At 41.0% G+C, this 19,195-nt stretch overlaps 1 protein-coding gene across 2 annotated transcripts in view; it reads right to left on the bottom strand.

Moving 5' to 3' along the window:
• LOC139447624 (dynein regulatory complex protein 9-like) overlaps positions 1-19,195 on the bottom strand; it is a 67,624-nt gene that overhangs the window by 968 nt on the left and 47,461 nt on the right. For both annotated transcript variants that reach the window (XM_071229035.1, XM_071229036.1), the window contains one exon: positions 18,305-18,406. In XM_071229035.1, coding sequence (XP_071085136.1) covers positions 18,305-18,406 — 102 coding nt within the window. The remainder of the gene's footprint in view (positions 1-18,304; positions 18,407-19,195) is intronic.

Below are 19,195 nucleotides of genomic sequence, written 5' to 3'. Positions count from 1 at the left end.
ATTTACTCTAATATCACTCAGTCCCATATAAAAACGTGTGAATGTTGAACGTAGATTTAAATTACAAAGAACACTTAAATATTTTTCAGGCTCCAGTAAGGATTTGAATGATCTATACACATCATATCTGCTACTTGCATTTAAATTGGACATCCATGTTTGATAAAAGGTATTTACAATTCTTTCTTTAAACATATTTACAAACATACTGGTGTTACCAACTCCTTGAAAAATCCAAGCATAGCCAAAGCCATTTGAGAACAAAAGTACCTGAATATTTGATGTCCAAGTGTTGTAACCCAGATTATCATAGTTGTATAACATATTGTAAGCTTTCTTTGGCAGTCACTGTTTGTGCATAGTAAGTATTTTTAGCCAATATCTGATACAGAGAATATATGAATTAACGTACAAAGGATATCTACCACACTCTCCGTAAACAATATTATTAGGGGAGTTGACACCAATCCTTAAAAACAATTTACAAGCAAGAAGATGTACTTTTTCGATTGTATTAAAATGTTTAAAACCCCATAATTCAGAGCCATACAAAAGTATTGGTTGTATCTGTGTGTCAAACAATTTAAAGAATATACTTGGGGATAAAGGCTGGAGTTAAGACAGAGTTGACAATAACATGACCATGGCTTTTTTACCCCTTACAGATAAATCCTGAACAAGATTACCCATACTTAAAGTGTTGGTAAACAGAACACCTAGGTATTTATACTTACTAACAACTTTAACTCTCGAACCCTTATATAACCATTTTTTGACTGAAGCTAATGGGCCACCCTTATATAACCATTTTTCGACTGAAGCTAATGGGCCACCTCTTCTAAAAACGACTATGGTTGTCTTTTCTAAGTTTACAGTTAACTTCCAATCATCAGTGTAATCAGTCAAAATGTTTAATTGGTTCTGAAGACCTGAGACTGAGTGTGATATAAGAATAACATCATCAGCAAACAATAATAAGAACAATTCTAAAATATCCGGACATAATTGGACCCCTTGTTTCCCACTATTCATTATTTCTATACATAATTTGTTAATAAAGAATGAAAATAGAATGGGACTTAATACGCATCCTTGTTTCAAGCCAAGCGAACAATCAAAAAAGTGAGTTAAATCACCTGTACAGCGCACACACGCCCTGACATTAGAGTACATACTTTTAAGAATCAGGTATATTTTGCCCCGTAATCCAGCCCTTCTAAGGCACACCCACAGTTTATGACGATTCACAGAATCAAAAGCCTTCCGGAAATCAACAAAAGCTACATAGAGTTTTCTCCCTAGTTTCATCAAATATTTTTCTATAATTGCATTTAATGTAAAGATATGATCTGTAGTCGAATAGTGTTTTCTAAACCCGGCCTGATATTCTGGATTTCTATCCTTCATATTGGCCCATAACGTTAGTCTGTTGTTTAATATACTCGAAAATACTTTCCCCAAAATACTGTTTAATGTTATACCTCTATAATTATCTGCATTGCTAGCATCTCCTTTCTTATGAATAGGTATAACAATGCCCTTCGACCACGAACTTGGAAATACGCCTGAACGAAAAATCATATTAAACAATTCTGTAAGATAGGGCAAAATTATCTCCCTTGATGATTGCAGCATTTCAGCAAGAATATTATCCAATCCCGGGGATTTACGTTTTTTAAGTGACTGAATTGCTGTCAGTATCTCATGACAATGAATATCAGATTCAAGGATTTTCATATCTATTTCAGAAAAGAAATCATCTTCATTTATAGGACCATATATGTCATCAAAAAGCATATGATCAAATACGTCGTTTGTTGAAAATACTTCTTTAAAATGAATTGCCCATTGAGCTTTTGAAATGCAGGGATGTTTCTCATGTTAATGGATCGAACCTCTTTCCAAAATTTCTTAGCATTACCCATTGCATTACATGGCTGTCCAATTCTATTGTGTCGTATCTTATTCTTATATAACCTGATTTCATACTTATATCGATTTCTTAAGGAACAGTAACTCTTTCTGTTATCAGCAGACTTAATTTCCGTAGCGCTCGCCTCGTAGCGCGTTTTGCCTGCATATATTCAATGCTATAACGTCTGTTAATCATGTAGCCATTCTTAGAGCATAAGGCTTTCTTCATGCAGCTGGCGGAATTCAGTAAATAGTCTACGAAGCTAGGCAAAGACCTATCTACATCAACATGTAGAAGTTCTATTAATTCAGTCAGATTAAGACAGCTCTTAAGATTATCTAAGTAACGAGATTCGTGAAAATAGGGACACTTTCCTCTGGAAAGGGATCACCTCCATTATTAATATTATCTGAATCATAGTCACTGAAGTTATTTTTGTTTCCACATTGGGAATTGAGGTCACCACACAGAAGGGCATGACAATTAGCAATATCTGATACATGATCTATAAGAACAGACTCTAACTGATCAAGAGCACAAACAGAGTCCTTATGTCAGTAGTATGTTGACGCTTCAGGTGGTATGTAAGCACAAATCAATAAAATATCACATGTGCTGTCCAGTATACTTCGTGAGAGTCTAAAACATAACAAGTTGTCAACATTAACAGCTATTGGATGACATAGTCTTAGTAGTTCATGTTTTATACCGACACATACCCCGCCACAAGAACGTCCGGAACTGGATAAACTAATTGCACTTGAATAAAATAAGCTATACCCTGCAATCCAAAGTTCAGGTATTCTATCGACAACAAAAGTTTCAGTGAGACAGAATATATCAAAGGTCCGTAGATATGATAGGAAATCCTCATCAGAGTACTTGCTATAAAGACCGTTTACATTCCACAATAATATGCAGAACAAAGATAATACTGCATAGTCTTCACTGCATGGATTCACAGAAGCGTCCGTACAATCACAAGTGTAGTTGCTATTTGATCCATCTGAAATTTGGCCTTGGCCCCCATTCTATCTGTCACCTCTCTCACTTGATAGGGTTCTCTCCGCGTTGTTGGAGACGACGTACAGGTCTGTTTCTTGCTGGTGTTGTGTGGACATCCTGACGGGCAACGGAAGGATGCGTATCAGGAACCGTCACGAGTTTCCCCTGCTTGTAATAGCCACGGACACCAGTTCCCTCCAGTTCTTTGAGTCATCTGTGTTGTCTCATCATCAGGTCGCTTGCGATATTGAATCCTGCTTGTTTAAATGATGGTCTTGCTTTCAATGTGTAGACTTTATCAATGGATTCCTGGAATTTCGCGATGAGAGGTCTGGGTCTAGTAGAGTCTTGACGTTTAGTCCCAAGTCTGTGTGCGCGGTTGATATCACACTTTTGCCACGTCTTTGTTTTCACATGTTCATTCAAGAGAGAGATAATAATATCTATCAATTTTCAAGACATTTCATTTTCAACCTCTGGAATGCCGTGAAAGATCACATTGTCACGTCTACTGTATGCTTCGAGTTTGTCAAGTTCATCCTCAACATATACATATATTCAAGGTCAACCTTCAAGTACCTTTGAAGATAAACAGGTTCAGCAAACTAGTCACTTGATACTTTCCCTTTTGTACAGCTAAACACTGTGCTTAATATCTGTCCTCCCATTGGTTAAAAAAACATTTCCCCATTATCATATTTGAAAGTCAGGGCAGGCATGCTGCCTACTTTCATTTAATACTGGTAACCACAATGCTCTAGAGATACTTCAGTTATAAAAAATCATTCTTATGATGGCAACTTTAACACATGATAACTACACAGAAACCCAATTTCAGGGATGCAGAATCATGTTGTGACACATTTAAAGGACGGTAAATACAATTTCAAGCACTTTTACAAACTGGTAAATTTCTGATCCCATAAATCCTCACTCAACGAAAAAGACCTTGAAAATTCCTATTATCACTGTCATCTTGACTCCCATTGTATATAAAGGTTGAGGTTGCATCACATATCACAATACACAGCAATATAATAACATTTTTAATCTTATCCTATCACACACTATGCTTTTTTTACCTTATCCTTTGGATCCTTTCCTGAATGAACAATGGTTAATTACCCTGAAGCCATAAAATGTATACTAGTATATCTTGAATCTTTATTGCCATTACTTATAAGATGCTAATCCCCATTGTTAATTCCCATTGTACAGAGACGTCTGCCATCCCAAACCAGCTGATTAATTACTGTTGTTTATATTCGTGACTTGGCACATGGTCCTTCATCATCTAAAAAAGCCAAGCCTGTGACAAAGCCAGCTGTTCGCTCTACGATTGTCAAACATCCTCCTGTGGTCATCCTGACTTCATGATCCATTGAAGACGTATTGGAAAGCTGTTTACATTTGGATGTTCCCACCAAAACCAAGCCATCAACTGTCACGAGTGCAGTTGTAACCATGACTATGTTTGCACAATCTATGAATACAGACATACACACAGTTCTGGCTATGGACAGCACCTCAACTACAGTTGCGACAACTACTGCTATCAACCCTCCCAGCATTCCCCGACCATTAGCTTCTTGTTCTTGCCGAAGAGGCCGTCCAATCACAGACCAGAGTCTCTCTCCAAATGCCACCTTTAGTATCAAACCTGGCACCTACAGAAAAAATGACTCAAGATCGATTGCACCCCTCTGAAAAGGATCGACAAATCGAGGGATCGACATTTGAGGGATTGGCATTTTAAGGACCAACATCAATCTAAGACACAGAAAGCTAATCACCAGCAGAACTGCAGAACTGTGTTTAGGTGAAATGTTTTTAGAAGCTGGAAACTTTGTTTTAGGACATTTACCCACAAGGATTGAAAGGATAAGGAAAAAATGCATAGTGAGTGATTGGATGAGTATAATAATATACAATTTGATATATAATTTTCAAATTCATACAGCATATCCACTGTATTTTGATCTGTCATAATGATACATGTAGAACTAGTTACACAAAGGATAAACATTTTTCAGTGTGACAGCCATGTTTATTGATGGATAAATATTCTGTGAGATGTAAGAGATATATTATTTATTTAAGAAAATCAATATGAGGAACTGATGATTTTTATTATAGGACTGTTGTAAGTCTATGTTAAAGTATGGGAGTTACAATCAGCTTAGCGTGAAGACCGCTTTGTGGAAAAATTCTAAGAATACTACCTCTTTCATTGCCATAATCCTGTATTTTGGCTGTAATCATACTCAAACTAAAATTTGAAGATTTTCAACAGAAGAACAGGGTACAAATTGCAGGCCCACTGGAAAAATACAAGACATAAATTGCCTTGATATTTTTTGTATTTCAAATAAGAAAGGGGTGCCCTAAATTCAGTTCACTGCTGTAATAAGTATTATAGCCATAGCCACTGACCAAGTTGATCTCTACCAATAGCCAATCATATTCTGCATTTCTTAAGCCCATTGTGGACCCACTTGTAATGGTCATAACGGACTGGTAATTTATTATAGGGGGATGGGGGGTCAGGGAACGAGGTGAGAGCCTAGCAGAGGGTCGTATAAAATAATACACATGAGTCTTGTAAATACCTGGAACCAAACCTCTATTACACCATTGTCATAATCCTGGACATCTGCAGGTTTTCAACAGAAGTCCTTTTCACTGTCAACTATCCATGACCTGTATTTGCACATAGTTGCCCACAACTCTCACACATGTGCTACGTGGGAAAATCTCCCTTCTTTCCAGTACCTGCTAACTAAATGAAGATGACTGGAGTGATGTGAGGGAGTACTTCTTATGTAATCTCAGAATTATCCACAATGATAACTCTTGTTTTGATAATTCTTGTGAATACCCAAACCTATATTACATCATTTCCAGAATATACCAGAGTGATTAGTGGGTTCTGACATCTAGTAATCCCCATGGACGGTTGATCATGGATACCAGTTAGATCCAGCTGTCCAACTCATGGGATTGTGTGGTCTTGGTTTGCTGACTTGATTAATGCATGTCATCGTATCCAAAGTGTGTAGATAACAATGCTTGTGATGTCAATCATTGGATTGTCTTATCCAGACTCGATTATTTACCAACTGTCGTCATAAAGCTGGAATATTGCTGGGTGCGGCGTTAAACAACAAACAAAGAAGTAAACAAGAGAATCACCTCAAGAGGAACTATCAATATATTTGCTGATATTCTCACTTAAGACGTCATCAAATGTTCTAAAAACATCCATTCAACGGTCGCTACTGGCATGGTTGTCATTGTCATTTCCGTTTTTGTTGATGTCACTTCCGGTATTATTGTCATAACTTACAGTCTTGATGATGTCATTTCGGGTATTTATGTTGTCCTTCCCTGTTCTGTTTACATCACTTCCAGTACTGACATCTCCATATCTTAAAATGTAATTCCAGCTGTTAAACCCATAATGTGCCGTACTCACAGTAATGAAGATGACTGGAGTGATGTGAGGGAGTACTTCTTATGTAATCTCAGAATTATCCACAATGATAACTCTTGTTTTGATAATTCTTGTGAATACCCAAACCTATATTACATCATTTCCAGAATATACCAGAGTGATTAGTGGGTTCTGACATCTAGTAATCCCCATGGACGGTTGATCATGGATACCAGTTAGATCCAGCTGTCCAACTCATGGGATTGTGTGGTCTTGGTTTGCTGACTTGATTAATGCATGTCATCGTATCCAAAGTGTGTAGATAACAATGCTTGTGATGTCAATCATTGGATTGTCTTATCCAGACTCGATTATTTACCAACTGTCGTCATAAAGCTGGAATATTGCTGGGTGCGGCGTTAAACAACAAACAAAGAAGTAAACAAGAGAATCACCTCAAGAGGAACTATCAATATATTTGCTGATATTCTCACTTAAGACGTCATCAAATGTTCTAAAAACATCCATTCAACGGTCGCTACTGGCATGGTTGTCATTGTCATTTCCGTTTTTGTTGATGTCACTTCCGGTATTATTGTCATAACTTACAGTCTTGATGATGTCATTTCGGGTATTTATGTTGTCCTTCCCTGTTCTGTTTACATCACTTCCAGTACTGACATCTCCATATCTTAAAATGTAATTCCAGCTGTTAAACCCATAATGTGCCGTACTCACAGTAGACAATAACAATGAAATGGCAGCTTACCTTCCAAAATTCCTTGCAAACTCCAACTCCCCCATCCAAACTTCCCCCCTTCCCCAAACTTTCCAAATTCAGGGGCCCCAGGAAGTACCGGTATACTCTGTCTAAAACTGGTTGAATGTCACCCTTGAAATAATGAGTGAACTTGTTGTGGGTCTCCCAGTGGCAGTTCCAAACCACTTGTACCACTGAAACAAAAAATCGTTTTCTGTGTCTTCTAGGCAGTCTCGATGACTTTAGCCATGGCTTGCTGAAAGGCTTTAAATAACTGAGGAAGGAATGGCTGTGTAAACAGTCCACATGGTTTTAAAAATCAATGCGGATAAAGTCCACTTGAGGAAGGTATGAGGAGTTCTGACATCTTCCATGAAAAATTATGTCATCAGTCTGTTAAGAACAGGGTGACTTTTTCAAATTTAGCTGGCAACACCTGTGGCCTTCTATTTTCCTTATGACTCTGTTTATGAGAGGAAAAGGCGATGCAATATCTCCATCCATAACTTTGGATAATGTGTTTACTCAGAGAGCTTGGAGGATCAATACCGGCTAATATACACTGAAAACTGTTTTTGAGTTCTTGGGAACATGTCCAGGTCAAGTGTTTCCGAAACACATGTTATCAAATGCTTTTAATGCAAAACATCCGGGTGAAGAGACCATTCTGTAGCCACTAATATCCAGGCCGGATAAGGTGTCTGCTAAACTGATAGCTTCCAAGACATATGACGAGCTAAAAACTTCCAACTGATTGAGTCTGTACAGGCAACAAACGTAAAGTTTGAAGGAGGAATGCATAGTGTGAGATAGGATAAGTATTATAAATATAGAATGCATTGTAAAATTTACAAATTTGTAAACCTATATCTCACTCTATGCATTTAACCCACGGTTGGATGGAGGGTAGCGGATTACCTTAGTCTGTATTCGTACCCTAGAGATGTACAGGAAGCTGGTGCTAACATGCTTCAATCATGGGACTGTCACACATCCAGGTCTGGAGATTTATTCATGTTTTCTATGGGTGAATCACTGCTATAGAGTGGTCTTGAAAACCCCTTTACGCCACTAGGACACAGCGATATGTCTTCGGATTGTGTGTTTTCCCACAGGACATTGTACTGTGACGACCGCATGGTTTTGAATTAGGAAAGCTAATCAACCACCACTTTTAACCAATTCAGAAATGGTCTCCAGTCATTTAGTTCTAAAAACAAAGTTACGCACTAATGAAGCAGATATTATTTGTTTGGCATCCCATGTTATGCTTTGGCGAAGTTCTTTTATCGAGCCTACCACAGGATTAAATAGCTAAGACAAGATGAGGAAATGATCGTACCTATATCCATAAGAGGATCTTTAAACCATTACTCCGTCACATGCTCAAAGCAGGGGTGGGCTGATAATGGAATTAGGACCCTGTCAAAACAGCCGGGTCTTGTGGCGACTTCTTGATGATAGACTTTTTTACGGTCTCTTATGACAGATGAGTTTTTTGTGCTTCACCTTTGAAGCCTCATTCAGGGAACCTGTATTATAATAATACAAAAATTACTCATCATGCTGTACACGATACGATTGCACAACTGCAGTGAGTGTACTCGCAATTGACGGGCTGTCTTTAATTGTTGAGCCAGGACTAGCGGACCAATATGGTGTAGCCCTTGGACATGTTAAGGAGATATCTCTTAAGTAGTGGGATATGAAGAATGTGTCAGACTTTCAGAAACATCCTTCCATGATAGCACTGAGGGGACAGTTGCTATGTAGAGCCATGATAGATGCAACAGCTCTTGCCTAGTGAGGATTCGATGTCTGGGGTGGTGGCAATCCCACCAACTTGTAGGCATCAAGTATTGTAGATCGTAAACAAAAGTAGACTGCTGTATGGGAGACATCTGAGGTAACCATCTGAGAGATGGGGATAAACAATCTCTTCTGGGATCATCGCAGGGTCAATTAGGCATGCAAGTATATGCATAGAGCCTGTACTGGACATAGCGATATGTCCTCACGATCCTCAGGATGTAGAATCAAAGCCAAAGCTGGGATGGTGAATAGTCTGTGGGATTGACCAGGAAGCTGGTTCTTAGCGATGAAATCCCATCATAGACCCATGTGAAACCTTTCCGTGGTTGTGCCTCTCAAATCGAATCCTGTTTACATCCAAGGCATGTATCTCGTTGACCCTTGCAGGAGTAGCCAGGGCTAGAAGAAAGACCATCTGGACAAAATCTGGACCACTGGTCGGCGAGTTAATAAGAGCGGAGAAGCACTTCAGGTTCGGGGACTACAGTGATCTTTACGCCCATTGTGTTAAGAGCTGTAAGGTATGTGAATAATGTAGAGCCCTTTGACTTCCCGAGTGAAGGTGCTGAATGTATTCTGCAACTTGCTGAGGGGACGGGGTGGTCAGTTTATCGATTGATCGACCACAGCAATATCCCTCGAAGGCTTTCCATTTACAAAGCTTTTGTGGAAGCACGATGAGCCTTTGTGATCGTCTTCACTACCCTCTTTGAATATCATTAGCGACTAAGGACTTCTGTAAATGAGCCAAGCGCAGAGATGTAGGGTGTCCAGCATTGGATATAGTAGGCTGGAGTGAGGTTGAAGGAAAAGATCTCTTCACAAGGGAAGTGGATAATAGGTTGCTCTTGTGAGGTCAACCAACACGGTGAACCAGCTGCGAGCTGGCCAGTAAGGAGCGATCAAAGTCAATTGTAACTGTTTTGTGGATACAATCTTAAGGATTACCCGTGTTGTTGGTGGAAACGTGAAGGCGTTAAGATTCTCCCATGATATGTCCAGAGCATCAAACTCCCACGCCTAGATCCGGAAATGGTGAGACGAATCTGGGGAGTTGTGTATTGAACCTGGTGGCGAACAAGTCGACCTCTGGGCATTGGTAGAGGTGGCAAATCCCCTCAAAGGTCTTTGGGCGCAGACTCCATTCTGTTGAGGATGGTAGATCCAGATAGGACAGGGAGTCAGCTATGACATTGCTTATTCCAGGCATGTGTTGAGCTCGGGCATTGATGCCCGATGCACCAATCAGTCGATAAACATCTATCGTCAGAGCCATCTTGTTGATATACCATACGACTGAGGCGTTGTCTGACTGTATCATCAAGTGTGATGATTGAAGTACTTCTTCCCAATGAGAGATTGCTAGAATGAGCATCTTGAATTTGAGATTGTTGATATGAAGTGTCAATTCTATTGCTGACCAAAGTCCTGTAGTTTGTTGATGTGCTCCCCACCCAACTGTCGAGGCATCCATGAACAAGTGGTGTGTTGGTAGAAAGGGTTCCAGGGTAACTCCTGAGCAGACGTTCATTTTGGATAACCACCATTGTAGATGGCCGTACAGGTGCTATGGGAGCTGAATGGGGACCCGACAATCGTTGATCTGAGGATACGGTGTTAGGAAGCGCTGATTTGGCTGTAGTTGGAGTCGACCTCTCTGGGTGAGGGTTTGTGCTGACGTCAATAGACCGAGCAACTGCTGCCATTGTCGTAGATGTAGCTACTGTCTGAGTGCTATTGGTACAAGTTGTTGTATCTTTGTCCATCTGTTCGGAAGGATAAACATCTTCCCGGATTAGTGTCGAAAAGTGCTCTTATGAACTGCAGTTGTTGAGTGGGTGTGGTTTCTGATTTTTCTATGTTGACTAGCCAGCCGAGCTGATGGAGTAGCTTCTGCATGAAGGCGAGAGGTAATGCCGGTGCTCATGGTGGATGGGCATGTGGATGTCCAGGCTGATCATGTAGTCTTCTTGTTGAATGATGGTGGGAAGAAGTGTGATGGATGTCATACGAAATGGGCCGGTTTCCCAAGATACCGTGAGTTGAACAGCTTCATGTTGAAGATCATGCAAAATTTCTTGCTGTCTTTTTCACGAACAGAAATATCAGCGAGTAGAACCCCGGGGTTCTGGGACTTGGGCCGAAACTCTCTAGAGCATGCTTGGATATCAAAATGCCCATGGGGGGGTTGTCCGGAGTCCTTCGTGGCAGCCTTGGCCTTTACCACATCCAGACCCCATCTTACCACGCACACGTTGCGAAGGTCTTGATGAGATGGGTTAAATTGTGGCCTTCTCCTGTGCTGTCTCTGTTGGTCCTTGGTAGTCGTAAGAGATCAAGTGACACCTGGAGATGCATTTTTTTGGAAAATACTTGGGCAACTTCCTGGATCCTGTTGTCAAAAAGTTGGGCAGATGACCAAGGCATCTGATAGAGTGTAACTTTGTGGCGTTCTTCCAACAGACAGTAGTAAAGTAGTCGATGCCTCATGGTAGTAAGTGTTCCCATCTGGTGAGTAATTAGCTCCATCACATCCTGGAACTCGCCCTGGATCAAGTTGACAGTCCCTCTGATATAAGCTTTGTCTGAAGTCTTAGCATGATTAACTGACATGCCTATTGCTTCTATGCCTGACAGAATAGTGGATAGTAATGATAGGGTCCGCCTAATAGTAAGATCCAGATGAGCTAACCCCTTATCATCTACAACACATGTAACCAATGTGCGCTTCAGGGAAATAGATGCAATGTTCCCATCTTGCTCTGGATTCGTGGCTAGATTAGTCATCCCATGAGTTCAGCTATGTTGAATCTCGGCATAAAAAATGATAGACTGATCATACTTTTTAGTTAAGTCCAAAATGACAGCCGCTGGTGGTTAGGTAACGAGAGAAACCTGGTTAGATGTCATCACGAAACCTGAGTTGATGTCGTCCTCTGAAGTTCCACGAGGTAGATAGAGGGCGTCTAAGATCCAGGTGAGATCGTAGATGACAGAGTTGAAGTCTGACTTTCAGGAGTAGCAATCGACGGAATAGATGTATTATTATCTCTATCTTTTATCTCCGTTCCTGGTGTCTCTGTAGTAACGAGTCTGCCCTCGACTGTTCTGTGCCTTGTTGTAAGACCATCAAAGAAGAGATCCGATCTATTCAGATAAATCACTCTGATACCGTGAAGTCGATAGGGGATTCGATACTAGAGGAGCCATACTGATAACTGGGTTCAACACTGGAGGTAAAGAGGGAAGTGTCACAACCGGAGGGTGTGCCTTATCTGGTGATCGCTAGTCCGTGTGCATCTCTATCGGTGACTCAGAACATGAGTGTTTGGAGGGTTGATCTTGTTCCATTGATCTTGATGTCGATGGGGCGGAGCGGCGTATCAATGATAGTCTGGCATTGAAGGATATTCAGTGTAGGGCAGATATCGATGGTCTCCATATAGATCAGTTGTCGGATGAGGATAGTATCTCGAAGGTTGGTATCAGTGAGATGGAGATCGATGTCGATCACAGTTGACATTTATATCGTAACCAAAATGCTGAGATGACTGTTGATATGGAACACGCTGGAACAATCTGTGGAATGAGAACGCCTCAGTTCGTGTCCATACAATTAGTCTGTAGAGAGGTGACACTCTGAATCGGCGTGATCTCCCTGTTTTGATGTAAAAGTGTGTTCCTGAGATAACTGACCTTGATCTAAATGTCGACCCTTACCTGTAGAAAGTCAATGCTTATCTGATTGATCTTGAGATCTATGACTGGGGGGAGTGCGTTCCTTTGAAGGTTGACTCTTAGAATGTTGATCTGAAGAATGTCAACCCTTGGAATGTCGACCTCAGGAATGTCTATCCTTGGAGGGTCGATCATGGTTCGATGTCAACATCTCTGTAGAATGTCAACACTTCAAAGTCGATTTGAATGTTGACCCTTATCTCAGCATGACTAGCAAATGCTTTAACTACTAGGCTGCAGTCTGACCCACATATTTGTTGACTAGGTGAGGTGAGGTGAGGTGAGGTGAAATTGGGTTTAACGTCGCGTCCAAGATTAATGCACTTATATAGCGACGTGCATGCACGTGTGTGTGTGTGTGTGTGGCTGCTTGTACTAGACTGGACTGATGCCGATTTATAGTGCTAGCCCACTGAGATACCATGTCGCAGTTTAACATGAATACCCCACTCAGACACAGCCGACCAGTCCTTGCTTTAACCCCTTAATGCCAAGCGCCAGACAGGGTAACAACAAGAAGCATCTTTTAACGTCTTTTGGTATGACGCGGCCGGGGATCGAACCCTGGACCTTCCGCTCTCCGGGCGGACGCTCTACCACTAGACCACAGAGGCGGTCTTGTTGACTAGGAGTTGGTTGTAGTCGACGTATTGCTATTATGACTGTGAAGGACCAGCAGAAACTTCATCGTTCAGAAAACTGTCAGAAACGGTATCTCTTTCACTGATAGGGAAGTAATCATGGCTGATGGTGGTTGCGTTAAAACAGATTTCACAGTTGGATGATCGCTAGTCTTGGTCGCATGCTTAGGTTTCTTGGATGCAGAGTGTCCATGTTCGGTATCCTTGGATTTAGATCGGCAATCAATCCCTCTCTTCCAGCATTGAGTGCATTCCCAACACTGAAAACCCGGTTGACAGACTCCACGACAATCGCATTATAATTTAAGAGGATCTACTGGTGAAAACATGCAGGCTGGAAGTTTGGCTTGGTCCTTACCCATATTTATTTACAATTGGTTCCCCCAAACTCATGTAATTTTTTAGAAAAATAAAAGCCTCCACAGTACGTCTCCACAGGGAGGTAACAAAAAATGAGAATGATGAGGCAGTCAATGGACCAGATCAAGGACAGTGTGCTGCATGATTTCCAGTCGCATGACCTAGATACTGGGGTGGTTGTCATGGTGATGCATGGGCTGCTGGGCAAATGAAGCTTAAAAGCTGAAAACTTTGACCAAGGACCTTTCCGTAAATAGCAACATAAACGTTAACTAAAGACAAAGACTACAGGGTGAAAATTAACCAAAAATGTGCATGAGAAAAGCTGAGACGAAAAAATGACACATAGGAAAGAAGTGACATATTCTGACCTTGCACATGCGTGAGAGTTGTGGGCAACTAAGTGAGCTAATACGGGTACAAATACTCATGAATAGTTGACAGTGAAGGGAATTATCTGAATTATATTTTACAATACTCCCTTTGAGACTGTCATATTTTCATGATCCTCTCCACATTCCCTCTGACCCCCTGTCCCACTTTAGTAAATTACCAGTCTCTTATGACCATTACAAGGGGGTCCACAATGGGCTCAAGAAATGTAGAATCTGATTGGCCATTGGTAGAGACTTGGTCTGTGGCTATAAAGCTTTCTTATCAATTACTGAATTTAGAGTACCCCTTTCTTACTTGAAATACAAAAAAACATCTAGGCGATTTCTGTCTTGTATTTTCAAGTGGGCCTACAATTTATTTTGTTTTTCAAATATGTAAGAAACTTGACAAATGGGTTCTATAAAATTAGTAAAATCTAAATATTTTTTACATTTATATACTTATCCTGCATTTCTCCTTAATACATTAACTGCTGACAGAGAAACCAACTGTGTGAGATCCAGGGCCCACTTGCACAGAACAATCTTAGTTACAATCGATCTTAGGCGGCTACAATCAACTTTACAATCAACATAAAATTGTCCTATTCCACTTGCACAAAGCAATCTTAGGGCGATTGTAAGACGGTTCGGAGTTATGATTGCGATCTTAGCTAAGATTGAAATCTTCAACGGAGGAGGTACGAATATCTTAAACTCGACTACTGTCTACAGTTGTCTGAAAACGCGCATAGCTTGCTGCACATACAAAAAGTGGAACCGGTAACGACATACAACATGTACCTCCCTCCATCGCACCTTGCACAGTTTCAAGAAAGGACCCAATTATTTAAAGGAAACGATTTCTAGAATGATGGCATATATTCTTGTCGTCATTAATACTGTCGTGATTTAGGAATTGTTTTCTATTGCAGCTAGAAAAATACCTACTCGTGTTTTTTATTAAAAGTATTAAAATACGAATAAATACATTATTTAGTGACAAAATTGTTATGAAATAAAAATAAATAATAATGATAATATTTCCGAATAACATAACACGTTAATGCATGGTCGTCATCTATTTGGGGGAGCTTTTCGTAAAATCCTAAATATATCCTTCATGTTTTCGTTTCGTTGCTATAACAAAGGATCTTATGACTACCTTTTCAAAACACAGAAAGACGGAACACTGGGTAAGATAGATTGTACTCTACGGGCTAAAACAAAGGGAAACTACTCCCATCTAGAGTATAAACTAATATTAGCTGCCCTTGATTTATCCAAAGGTCACGGACATTACAAATCGATTGCAGACGACTTAGGTCTTCTCTTGTTTAGCGAAAAGGTATGTTGTTTCACACTTCTTTCAGCGGATGGGAATATTCCTTTTAGCTATCGACTCGATAGTTATATGGTTAACTATTGCAATTAACGCTATTTCTGACGTTGAATCTGTGGTGCGTTCTTCATGTTGTTAAAGTGTAGATTCGAATCATAAAGTTTAACAAAATAAGGACGCAATGTTTGAACGTAAAGCAGATTATTTATGTGCAACAGACCAAGTCTTCGACGCCATTTTGTCAAGTTTATTCATGGACTACAACGATCTTAGCTACTTAAGATTGGTCCAGACCAATTGTAAGTTTCGATTGTAGCTTACAATGATCTTAGCCTACAATCGTTTTGTGCAAGTGGATTACGATTGTAGCCGAAGCCTAAGGTCACGATCTTAAGGATTTACAATAATTGTAGCGCTAAGATCGCTGTGTGCAAGTGGACCCAGCTGCTGAAGAAAAGTTGTTGCAACCAGTAGAGGCAGCACCCTTGCACAGTCGGCACGTGACCCGGATATGAAACTTCATGGGGAAGCGTAGGGAGGCAGCACAGCGAAGGGAGGTCACTTAGACTTGTAATGCAGGATAAGTATACACATGTAAAAAATATTTAGATTTTACAAATATTTTTAACTAATCCTGCATTACTCCTTAATGCATCTTTATCAGACATGGCAGGTGGGCATACCTTCAGATAAACCCTTGTCAAGGTCCGATGAATCTGCACGGCATACAAGTGATGACCGGAACATCTATGACCATTCCCATCTTCAGGAACCAGAGTTGATACAAAAAGGAAAAAAACCTGAATAGGTGACATAAATAGAATGAGGCGGGTAGCCAAAACTAGGACATACCTAAGAGCGAATGTGGAACGCAGTAGGGCCTCTAATCTGTAGTCATAAACATCAGAGAGTTAAACGGCCCCGCTCAGGGTATCGAGAATCAGCGTCAACATTCCCAAGAGTGAATGCAGAATGCAGGAGAGCCCTCTATCCTGGGGTGATAAAGACCAGAGAGGTTGAGGGGCCCCACTTGGGGTATCGGAGAATCAGCGGCGGCGGCGTCAACATCTACTACCAATCCTGTCGTCAGGAAACGAGAGTCGATGCAAAAGGTAAAACCTGAATGGGTGACTGAAATAGAATGAGGCGGGTAGCCGAAAACTAGAACTGACCTAAGAGCGAATGCGGAACGCAGTAGAGCCCTCTAACCGTTGTGCTACATCCAGGGGACCATAACTGAATGCCGGCCACATCTTCCAAGGATACATCACGGAGGTCATCACGGCTGGCGAAGATGGTGTCAGATCACCAATAACAGCCTTCCATGATCGAGCAGTTACTGTGAAGAGCCATGGTAGATGCAAGTACCCTAAACTTGTGTGGGTTTTTAGCCTTTGGGGGGTCCAATACGGCGACTTTGTAAGCTTGGAGGATGACCGCCTTGGGCCTCCAACTGCGACGAAGAAGAGACTGGCAGAAAAAGGCATTTCCTAGACTAGTGGTGGGCTTTAGTTCGTCATAGGAAAACCTTCAGTGCCCTAACTGGGCATAATAATGGACAAGATGGGGGAGATGGTGAATGATCTATCAGGCTGTCTTGGGAGTTGATTCTTTGCGATGAAGTCCCAGCACAGCCCAAAATGAACTGCGCCCTAAGTACCGCATTTTAACCAGACGTGGGAGACGTCGAGGGCGTGGAGCTCACTGACGACAGTAGGCAAGGCCAGTAGAGACTCCGTCATTCTCCGATTGTCCGGGATTGCAAGAATGGAGTTGATAGCTACCAGGAATGTGCCTGGTGAGCCTTTCAACCGAAGTGTGCTGCACAAGTACAGAAGGAACTCAGCCAGGAACTGCGCTGATGCTGTCATCAGATCCTGGTGTTTGTCTGAGCAGAATGCCTTGAGCGAGCACCATTTATCATCAGTCCCCGTGTAGATGGAGGCTGGGCTAATGCCTTGGCCACTCTAGCTGAATAGCCCTTGGCTCCTAGGGCTTTCTGCAGATGTGCCAGGCATGCAGATGAAACCATGCGGGGTTTGATTATGGCAACCGACTGTGTGGGTGGAGCAGAAGGTTGGGCCATGCCGGAAGTTCCAGGGGTCTCTGGCGATGTTTCGAAGGTCGACAAACCAACTATTGGCATGACCAAAATCAGTGTCAGGTGCCGAGTGGCCTGGATCTTTTGAAGAACCCAGAACAGATCGATGTTTGGGGTGTCGATCGTTTGTCAAAGTCTGGCGAAGACCTCTGGGTGGATCTTCCATTTGGTGCCAGAACATGCTCTCAACCTGGCAAGTGCTAAAAGAGAAATTACAGGTCCAGGCTGACCACCAAGTCAAAGGCAAAGCTTTACGCATGCAAAGACAAAATCAATAAATCTAGTGTATTACCCAAGCCAAAAAAAGAATTTAAAACACAGAACACAAAAATATGTGGCCAAGTGGTTAATAGCAAAAATGGCAGGGAAAAAAACTAAATGGCAGTAAAAAACGTACACCCGTACATAAAGGTGACTAGAGCCACAAACGAGCGATAAACGCTACAAATTACAATTGTGATGACCCAAAGGTAACAGTCCATAAACAGGTAACAATGTTGCAGCATACAATGAATGTAGAAACACGCAAAGTATAGAAACAATAAGCTATAATTTCCACAAGGGTTACAAAGTATGTCTGTCTGTTACGCGTTTTAATGTGACGTTCGACTGTGCGAGGGTGCTGCCTCTAATGGTTGGAACAACTTTTCTTCAGCAGCTGGATCTCACACAATTCGTCGCAAGCTCCAACGTTAATACAGTTTGGCCCTCACTCTATGAAGGTTCATACTCCACACAAAGTGAAGGTCAATTCTTAAATGAATAATTTGTTATGGTCAGAGGAAAGACTTGTGTATCAAAAACAATAAATCGTAGTTCTTACTCTGATGGAAGCCTTCAGCTCAATATTGTCTTGTTCTGCTCTCCGCCTTTCCTTTTCCTTGGCAATACGATCCTCCACAACGACTTGCTCATATTCTTTGTACTGAAGAAGAGAATTACAAAAAATATGGTCGAGATACCCACGCTCTTGTAAACACCAGCTGAATAGACATGCTAGTTCAGAAGTCTAGTAATAATTTTTGTAGGAGAAAGTTACTCATTAATAATGGACTGGGGTCAATGAACTGAAATTTACCATGGGCCAATACCTATGCAATGTTGCCAACATGAAATATCACCCTAGATTATTTATAAGCTCTTAAAAAAATGCATTACCAGGTTTCTGGCATGGGAAGTAACACACAGTAATTCACATCAAAACACTTGATAAGTGATGACATACTTCAACAGGACAACATTGGACATGTGTTTACTATTACAGACATTACATGGAACAAAGGTAAATGTCATGAGAACCTCAATATCCCCTATTATTGTCAAGTACTGCCTCGCATCTCCTACCCATGGACACGTAGAGGAGTGTTAACCCAACATGGCGTGTAGCGTAAATCATGAAATTAATGTGTCACCAAATCAATGAGAATGCCTAGACCAGCATGAAATGGTTCATGAAATAAATATGAGTAACCAGGTAGTCCCACCTCTTAAATCATAATCAGCAAAAGCAGTTTCATTGCATATTGTTGGCTTTCTCCTCATATACTCTTAAAAAAGAGAGACGCAAAACGGATAGTTTTGGCAATAAAAGCAAATTTAGTGGACCAAGAGGTGCAAAATGAAGCAGTTTAATGTGTTATAGTGTCAGTGACAAATTTCCCGGATCAAAATGATCACAACAATGACAGGCAAACCATTAGTTGGGAAACATGTA

This window comes from Haliotis cracherodii, unplaced genomic scaffold, assembly GCF_022045235.1.
Source record: "Haliotis cracherodii isolate W230 unplaced genomic scaffold, xgHalCrac1.p SCAF_7, whole genome shotgun sequence".
In the NCBI taxonomy this organism is placed as follows: domain Eukaryota; kingdom Metazoa; phylum Mollusca; class Gastropoda; order Lepetellida; family Haliotidae; genus Haliotis; species Haliotis cracherodii.
Note: the sequence above shows the minus strand (reverse complement) of the source record. Positions and strands in the feature narration are given on the sequence as shown.